Raw genomic sequence first — 10552 nt, 5'->3', positions numbered from 1 at the left:
AAAATGAATTTAAAAAAAAAAAAAAAAAAAAAAAAAAAAAAAAGATTAAATAGAAATTATACATATAATAATGTTAATTATGTAAATTAAACGAAAAATGTATATTTATAAAAAAGGAAAATATAATCACATAAAAAAAAAAAAAAATAAAATAAAATAAAAATAAATAACTTTTTATATTTAAAATTATTTATAATAACGTAAAAAATTTATAAACTAAGTAATTATTACTATTCATAACAAAAAAGAATGACAAAAAAAAAAATAAAAAAAGAAAAAGAAAAAGAAATAAACAATAACAGAATTTAATTAAATTTTGCTTTTTCTTTCGTTCTTTTTCTCTCTCTATATATATATTAAAATAAAGACTATTTTTTCTCAGATTAAGGATTATATCAAAATGTACTGTCATCTAATTTATCATTTTCTTTAAATTTATTCTGATTTAAATTTATATTGTCTAATTCATAGTCCATATTACTTTTATTAAAATGATAATATTTATTTATTGTAGATACATCAAACCAATTATTATCTTTTGCATATGAATGAATTAAATTAAAAAATCCAAAGTTATTTTCATTATCATTTTTTTTTTCGTTTTCACCATATTTAATATACTGAGAAATATTTAAAATACTTTCTTCGTCTTTTTCTTCTATATTTTTTGCACAATCATTTTTTTTTTTCTTATTTTTATATTCATTAAACTTATTTATTTCTTGCTTTTCTTTTTCATTTAATTCTTTCTCATATTTATTCATCTTTGCTTTAACTATACTTTCGGATTTGTTTTCTTCTTGAAAATTATTATCTTTAAACTGCTTATTAAAATAATAAGCATGTCTTTTTAGATTGCTAAAACTTTTTCTTTGTTTTTTATTACTCATAAAATTATTATCAATAAAATTATTTGGATATGTTAAAAAAGAATCCTTATTTTCTGATATATCCTGCTTATAAAAACTAAGATCATCTAAAGAGTTGTCATTAATATATTTTTTTTGATAAGAATGTAAAAATGAATCACTTTTATATAAATGATCACTAGCTTCATGATCCTCATCATAACGTAAATCATCTTTATTTATTACCTTAGAGTTGCAGGAATCATCACTTAATGAATTATTGAAATGTGAAGAATTGATAGTGTTCAAATTATTTTTTTTATTATTATTTTTATAAAATGGGTTCACTATTAAATTTTCCTTATCTTTATTATTATCATCTATATTATTATTGTTATAGAAAGTTTCATTATGCTTAAAAGTACTTGCATACATGTTACTATCAAGATTTACGTTTACCATATTTTTTACATCATTATTATCAACATTATTCTTAATATTACTGGTATAGTTATTAATAAAATTACTACTTGAAGAATTCAAGTCTCTATTTTGATCTATATTTTTATTAAGATTATTATTAGTACACATGGTATTAATGGAGTTATTTTTTTTGCTTTTTTGTTTATCATTCTTTTTTTTATTTATATTAATAGGACTATTAATTTCATTAGAAGGATTTCTAAAAAACATAATACCACTATTGCTACTATTTTTGCTAGAAGGAGTATTTTCATTTTGGTTATTTTTTTCATTACTACTTAAAATTTTATAATAAAATGTATTTACATTATTTTCTTTTAAATTTTCAGAATTATTTTTTTTCTTGTATGCACAATTAGAAGTTGGTTTTAGCTCTTCTTCACTTTTTTTTTTTAATAAATTATTTGAGAAAAAATTTAGTAATGGAACTCCATCTAATACAACGAAATTATTATCCTCCGAATTGTTCATATAATCTTCTTCCACATTTTTAATATTATTCATGTTATTTTTAACATGGTTAAAATGATAATTCGTAATATTTTCAATAGCGTATTTGCATTGATTATTAAAAAGAATATTGTCCTTTTCAATATTATCAAAAAGAAACTTCAGTTCTTCATTTAAAACAATGGATTCTGACTTCTTTATAAGTAATTTAGCAATTAATATATCATCATTACTTTCATTATATTTCAGTGATTTTAGTAATTTTAATATTTTTTCAAATTTATGCTTCATCAAATAACTTTTCAATATCTTCAGTAATGCAATGGAGATAATTATAATCATTTTTATACTTGTACTAAATAAAAAATCCCATATAACAATTACACTTTTAATAGGTAAACTAGCAATAAATAAAGTGAGCATCCACTGGTGTAAATACACAGGAGGAAATACTTCTTCTCTATTGAAGTGTTCTACTAAATCAGGAATTTCATTTTGTAAAATTTTTTCAAAAACATAAATATATTTATTTAATAATGGAAACTTTTCTTTGTAAAATTCATTTAAATGATAGTTATTCATTAAACTAACTAATACACAAAATGTTTCTAATTCATTAAAATTACTAACTATTAGTAATAACCCAACTAAAAAATTCATACCTTGACAGTATCCAACTGTTGGTTCATAATTAGAGTAGGCATTTAAAATTCTATATAATTGCTGTTGTGCATATTTATCAAAGATTAGTAATTCAGGAAAAGTTCTAGAAATATCAATTAAAATTAAATTAGTATAATATGATTTTTTCTTTGACAAATAATAATATTTCTTTTGAAATTTACTTATTAAACATTTTGCATTAGTTATTTGAAACCATATTTTCCATCTATATTTTTGGGGTATACCTCTTTTTACTCTTCTTAAATAAGTTGTTCTGTGTGTTTTAATAAACCATGTAATATCCCTATTTATCATTGATGACCATTTCTCTAAAATTCTTATATTATTTTTTTCTCCACATGATAATAATTCGTTTGTGTAATGTTTACGTAAACCAATAGTTGGATCATATATTTTTTTTTTTGTTTCTTCCCAATCTTCTAAAAATTTTGTTTCTTCATCAATATCTATGCATGATGAATTATCAAATGTGTTGCAATTTATATCATTTATTGAATCTTTCTTAAAATAATCTTTATTCAAGGATTCATTGTATATTTCCTTTTTTATATTATAATTTTCTTCCTTTTTATTATTTATATCACCGTTTTCTTTTATATTATAAATATCTTTATAATTAATAGAATTGTTATTGCCTTTTAACAAATTCACATTATTTTTTAAAGAGTTTTTGTTAATGGAAGAATCTTTTTTATTACCTGAAAAAAATTCATTCAACTGAAGTGGCTCAAATACACTTTTCATATTATTATTTTGAGAATTTATTACATTATTTTCATTTTCATTTTCATTTTTTTTATTCATATGTTTTTTATTTTTACTCATTATTCCTACATTTTCATTTTTTTCTTTTTTATTTTTGTTAATACAATCTAGCTCCACTGATGTCAATTCGTTCATATTACAGGGTATGGAAGTATATCAAAAATGTTTATATATTATTAAATGGGAATGGCATAGAATAATAAAATAAAATAGTAAAAATAAAAGTGACAATAGCTATCACTAAAATAAAAATTAAAGTAAAAATCAAAAAAATTAAACTCTATATATGATATCTTTTTATTTTCATATTTATATCTAAAAGAAATTTAATTAATGAAATGAAGTAGCTATTTTTTTTTTTTACAGAGTTAAATATTATTATTATATGGATTTATTTAAAAATTTTTAACTCAAAAAAAAAAAAAAAAAAAAAAAAAAAAAGAAAAAATAAAAATTAAGGCATTTATTCATAATACATTTAAAAGCTACTATTTTTAATGTATTTTTTTTTTTTTTTTTTTTTTTTTTTTTTCTTATTTCCTTTTTTCCTTACATACTGAATTATAAAATATTGAAAGTACTTTTATAATTTCATTTTAATTATATAATGAAAAACTATGAAAATAATGACGAAAAAAAAAATTTAATACAATAACAAATTTATTCAAAGCTTTTTTTTTAAGTATATTCTTTTTTATTTTTCTTTTAATCACAAAATGAAAAAATAAAAAAGAAATATTATATAAAAAAATAAACGTATGTCGTTAAAATAAATCTTACAAAACTTCATTATACACATTTATCATATATATGAAATATTAAATATATTTCATTATTTTCATTCTTTTTTATTCTTTTTTTTTTTTTTTTTTTTTTTTTTTTTTTTTTTTTTTGTTATATATACTCAAAGATGCAATTGCCTTGTTTTATTTAATTTTTATTTATTTGCTTATTTTAATGTAATTCCACATTATTTTCTCATCATATGTTTACATATATTTAATTTTATTTTTTTTATGCACTTTTTGCACACAAATGAATAACATTTTACATAGATATATTTCCAATTTAATTTTTATCAATTATATTCATAGCATAAATTTGCTACATTTTCATGTTTTTTTAATTATTTTGTCATTTTTTATTTTTTCTATCATATTAAGCATTAAATGTACGAAGAGAATATGAAAGGAGTAATCTTTTAAACATTCAAGTTATCTTTGTATATATTTTTTTTTTTAAACTGTATATTAAAACGAAATATAAATAAAAAAACGAACTATTTAAAAAGACCTATTATTATACAACATAAAATGCTGCTACATTTTTATATATATTTACTTATATATTTATTAACTTTTTTATATATTTGTAAGTTGAGTCTTCTTTGAATTAAAAAATTTTTAAACTCATATGCTTTTTTTTTAATATACTTAAATACAAACAATATTAGCTTCATTAATACAATTGGCTATTATTAAAAAAAATATGTTTACTTATATAACCCAAAAATACGTTTGACTACTATATTAAGGAAAAATATAATTTATAAAAAAATCATAGAGAAACTATTATGATGAAATTAAGAAATAATAAAAATATAAAATACATAAAAACATATTCATATTATTTTATTTATGTTGTCTCCCTTTTTGTGAAATATATATAATTAAAAGTAATTTTTATTAAATTTCTATATGTAAAGTATATCTTTAGATTCTCAAATATGTTCCCTTCTTAATGAGTTTCATATTATTAAATGTATTTATCAGTAATTTTATAAATTAAAAATGAAAAAAAATAGTATCTATATTTTTCTAAAAATTTTTATAGAATTTAATAATATAAAAAAGTTAAACACAATTTAAATTTTTCTCTTTAAGTAAAAAATACCTTTTTATATAAAAATACATTTAAAAAAAAATTTATTTATAGATTTACCATAAATGAGATGTATGTATGAAAAAAAAAAAAAAAAAAAAATAATAGAAAAATAGTATTTTGTTGAAATAAAAAATAATTCTTCATAATTAAAAATAAGAAAATAAAAAATATGAATGACATATTTTTATCTATATTTTCATTAAAAGCATTCCGAAGATATTTCATTTTATTAAAAATTTGAAAAAAATAATACAAAATTTTTAAAATTTTCAAATAATTTTCTTAATAAAAAGAGGAAGAGTGAATTTTTGGATTATATATTCAGTTGTTTAGTTTCTTATATATATTAAAAAAAATATACATATATATATCTGGTTAAACATTTAATTTTTGTTAATTTTGTTTAAAGATATAACATTTTTATTTTTTTCGAAAACCTATCATATTTTTTTTCATAAATTTAATAAAAAAAAAAAAAAAATGAAATGAGAAAAATAAAAATGATATAACATAAGATATTCATATATATATATATATCCTTTTTTTACTAATTATTACTAAATATGTTTCTTTTATTTATCTTTGAAATATATCGAAAATTTTTATAATTTGTTTTTTCTTTTAAAAGATCTTTTTCTTTCTGCCTATTTAAACAAACATAGCTGAAAATAATAGACATGAATACTTTTATAAAAAAAAAAAAAAAGAGATAAATTTTAATAAATGTAACATGGATATATGCTTAGAAGATGTGCTAAGAAGTGAAGAATGTAATAATCTAGAGAAAATATTAAAGAAATTTTTTTCTTCTAACATTCCAATAAGTTTTGAAATAATAAAGCTAAAAAAAAAGAAGAAATATTTTGAAGCATTGACACAGTTAAAAAACAATAAGTATACATTAATTAATGAATGTTATTATATTTTATCTAACATTATTTCTTCCATATTAAAAGGTTATTTGAGAATAGAAAATGTTAACAAGAATAAAAGATATTTTTTAATATATATATGGTTTGTTCCATTATGTGAAAAAAAAGAGAAAAAAAAAAATAGTACGAATATTATGATAAATAATAATTTGAATATTACACATGAGAAAAAAAATGTAAATAAAAATTTTTTTTTTTACGGTTTATATTTTAGTGAATGGATTATAGTAGTACTTAATAAAATTTTTCGTTCTTTAATTTTACAAAATGATAAAATTCCTATAGAAAATTGGTCTTTTGTTATTGATTTAATGAAGTTTATTTTTGTAGATAAACATATTATAATTAAGTATTTGCATAACGTAAGTATATTACATAATTTTAATTGTTTAGGAAATATTTCAAGAAATAAAGAGAGTGAATCCCAAAATAAAAACTTTAATGACATAAATTTCAACAATGCTTTAGAAAATTATTATGAAGACATTAATAAAATAACTAAAGCTTACTTCTCTTTTCCTTTTTTATTATTTAAATGTATAACAAAAGGATTAAATTGTAATGATGAAAAAAGAAATTTATATATTTATAATCATATCATTCCGAAACAACTAAATGAAAAGGGTTTCTATAAAAGGGTTGTTCAGTTATGTGCCTTTAGTTGGTTTTCACTAAAAGATTCTAATATAAATTATGAAAAAATAATTAATTTAACTAAAAAAATTATAAATTTAAATTTGTGCAGTTCATTATGCACAACATTATTGTATAAATTTTTACAGTGTAAAGTAAGTTTTATAGAAAAAAATGGACTCTGTAAAAAAGAGAAAAAAGAAATAAATGAGACCAATGAAATAAGTGAAGTTAATGAATTAAATAAGGACATTAGCATAAATAAAAAGAATATTAAATATTCAAAATATGAAACAAAAATGAATATACTATTTAATTTAAATTATATAATAGAAAATATATTCTATTACTTACATATATATTGTACTGAAAATGATGGCAAAATATTTTTGTCTTGTATAATGAAAAAATTGCTTCCATTTATTAATATTATTGAAAATAATAGTTTGTTATATTTGTGTTTATTTAATAAAAATGTCAATGTTATTTTAAATATTGTTATTAATATTGTTTTTTTGTATGAATGGAATTTATTTTTTTTGGAGAATTTTTTTAACCCTTTTTCAAAGAATTGCTTACCTTTATGCTATGCTTTAGCCGTCATTGACATAATTAATAATTTAATTAATTGTAAGTCAATTTTCTTTATATCTCTGTTTAAAAATTTTTCCAAAAAAAGAAAAATAATTCATTCTGTTTCTATTCAAAATGAAAAGAAAAATTACTTTGAAGTAATTAATGAATTAGAAAACGAATTTTTAAATGAAAATGATAACAATATAGATGACTATAGCATAGAATTAATATCAGCAAATTTTTTAAAAGATATGTTTTTCTACATTTTAAATATAATTTCTGATGATAGACAAGAAGAGTCAGAAAAGGTTTTTGTTTCTATTATTTTAAGTAAATTATTATATACATTTGGTAAACATATTAAAAATATAAATAAAAAAATTACAAAAAATTTATATAATTTTGAAATATTGTCAAAAAAGGAACTTTTTATTTACAACCTAACTATGTCTAACATTAACGTATTTGAAAATATTACTAATAGAGTACAACATTTATTTAAATGTAATGATGAAGTGTCTTTATACTGCGGACAAATAATAGGAGAATATTTTAGATATTATGTTAATAATCAATCATTTAAAAAAAAAAAAGACACGAATGAGAATAAAGAAAATGAATCTGAGAATAATGATGAATGCAATAAATTAATTTTTCCAAATTTGCATCAACCAATTGAATATTTACCAAAGCAAATTTTGTGTTTTAAAGTAATTAAACAAAAAAAATTTATTTATTTAGATGATTTGATTTTGAAAAAAAATGTAAACAAATTCAAAATAAAAGAACATTCTCTTAGAAGAATAAAATTAATGTTAAATATTGATAATAAAGAAAAATATTCAGATACCAATAAAACATACAAAGAAGAACAATTTTTGGAAGATATGATATATAGATGCAAGAAAAAAAAAAAAGAGACAACCAAAAGTCATAAAATCAAACATGAATATAAAGAAGGTGAAGATGAATATGAGGAAAATGAAGATGAATATAAAGAAGATGAAGATAAATATGAGGAAAATGAAGATGAATGTAAAGAAGGTGAAGATGAAGAGGATTGGTATGAAGAGGATGGAGATGAAGAAGATGAAGATGAAGAGGATGGAGATGAAGAAGATGAAGATGAAGAGGATTGGGAAAAAGAAGATGGAGATGAAGAGGATGGAAATGAAGAAGATGGAAATGAAGAAGATGGAAATGAAGAGGATGGGATTGAAGAAGATAGAAATGAAGAGGATGGGATTGAAGAAGATAGAAATGAAGAGGATGGGGATAAAGAGGTTTTGGATGAAGAAGATAGAAATGGAGATGAAAATAAAAATGAAATTGGGTTTGAAGAAAGTATATATTATAAAAATAAATCTGACAAGCGTGAATTTGAAGATAAATTTGAAAATTATAAAGATGAGGAAAAAATATATAAATATGAAAATGACACTAAAGATGGAAATAATATTATTTTGAATAAATGTGATATTTATAAAAAAAAGAAAATGTTAAAAAGAAATTTAATGATGCAAAATGCTATTAATATAATAGAAAATGATTTATATGATCTTCAAGAAAAAAAATTTTTGCTAAAATTGGAAAAGGAAAATGAATATTATTTAAATATTGATATCAATAAAAACATATATATAGATCCATCAGAAGACTTATTTGAATGTTTAAATAGATTAAAAGAAAAAGCAAATTACATTGAAAGATATGATGATGATATTAATAATGATGTTTTAAAATTAAATGAAAAAAAAGAAAATTATGAAGAGGAAACTTTTCGAATATGTCAAACTATAATTTTCTTACCACGATTAATTAAGAAATGTGATATATTATCTTATATTGGTTCAAACATATATGAAGTTTTGCTATCATTAAACAATTTATCAATTATAAATAAAGGAAAAGATTATTTCTTAACTTATAAATTATTTGATATGGTTTTACTATGCATTAATTTACCTCTTGATATAAGTAAATTTGTTTTTAACAATATTTACTCGAATTTTTATTCCAATATTCAAAAAATGTTTATGTTGTTATCACTTCAATACACAGCATTATATTTATCAAATAACATTAAGCTAAATGAAATATTTATGAATATAAAAAATCTTATGAAATCTGTGAGTTTTTCAAAATCAATAATGAAAAACAAACGTTTTTTAAATGAAGAACTTGATTTGAAAGATTTCTCAGAAAAATATTATAATGAATTTGAAAAATTTTCAAACAAAAAATATCTTAATAAGAATATAGATAAAATTTTAGTGAAAAATAATCATTACGAAAGTGAAAATAAAAATATAATTAATAGCGAATATCATTTAAATAACAAAATAAAATTGAATGATAATAATATAATTTATAATATAGAAGAACAAAATAACTCAGTTACGTCTCAAGAAAATTTATCAGACGATTTATTAAAATCTGAAAGTTCATTAGAAAAGTATGAAACAAATGAAATTGTGGAAAACAAATATATATATAATAAAAAAAAAAAACATAGTGAAAATATGAAAACTGTTCATCATAAAAAATGTAATAAAAAAAAAAAGATAAATTATTTTTTAAAAGTATGCGATTTCTTTTTTAGTAGTGTTTATACAAAATTATTTTGTCTTAATATAAAAAAAGAAGTGACGAACATAGATTATGATGAATATAAAATAAAAAAGTTTTATTCGTCTGACTCTTCTTTAATATTATTTTTAATTTCTTCTTATACTTTATTTTTTAACTGTTCAAGTAATTCATATTTACACATAGATGATATCTTAGTTGATGGTCTTAATATAGGAAGTTTTTTTATTCAAAATAAAAATTTTCTTGTTAGAAGAATAACTTACAAATTATTATTTCATTTAATTAATTTTATTTTTAAAAAAAAAAAGTTTTATATTTTAGAAAATGAAAATTATATTAATATAATGAATTACATATCAAGTAAAATATATATGGAAAAGGATTTTTTATCTTTGCAGTATATGAGGGAATTGCTACATTATCATAAGATTATAAAATAAAAAAATAAAAAATATAATTATTTGAAACACCTATCCATATTAAAATATTTGTGCATTTGTATGATTTGTATATTTTTGTACAGCATATTTTAATGATTATTTTATGTATAATTCTACATTATTATTCATCTTTGTTTTATTTTATTTTAATTAAAAAGTTATTAGAGTTACTATCTTCAATATTTCATTAGATGAATATATCTCATATCTTTATCCTATTTTTTTCTTTTTTTTTTTTTTTTTTTTTTTTTTTTTTTTTTTAAAA

At 18.6% G+C, this 10552-nt stretch overlaps 2 protein-coding genes across 2 annotated transcripts; one reads left to right on the top strand and one right to left on the bottom strand.

Moving 5' to 3' along the window:
* Positions 1 to 395: 395 nt before the first annotated feature.
* PGAL8A_00419900 (GTPase activator, putative) lies at positions 396 to 3365 on the bottom strand (the record flags this gene model as incomplete). The annotated part of the gene is made up of 1 exon (XM_028672918.1): positions 396 to 3365. One exon carries the CDS (start codon positions 3363 to 3365, stop codon positions 396 to 398), a length of 2970 nt encoding a protein of 989 aa, XP_028529423.1.
* Positions 3366 to 5844: 2479 nt separating this feature from the next.
* Positions 5845 to 10287, top strand: PGAL8A_00419800 (conserved Plasmodium protein, unknown function; the record flags this gene model as incomplete). Its single annotated transcript, XM_028672917.1, has 1 exon — positions 5845 to 10287. The coding sequence occupies one exon, from the start codon at positions 5845 to 5847 to the stop codon at positions 10285 to 10287; it is 4443 nt and encodes a 1480-aa protein (XP_028529422.1).
* Between the last annotated feature and the right edge of the window lie 265 nt (positions 10288 to 10552).

This window comes from Plasmodium gallinaceum (genome assembly GCF_900005855.1).
Source record: "Plasmodium gallinaceum strain 8A genome assembly, contig: PGAL8A_v1_119, whole genome shotgun sequence".
Lineage (NCBI taxonomy): Eukaryota > Apicomplexa > Aconoidasida > Haemosporida > Plasmodiidae > Plasmodium > Plasmodium gallinaceum.
Note: the sequence above shows the minus strand (reverse complement) of the source record. Positions and strands in the feature narration are given on the sequence as shown.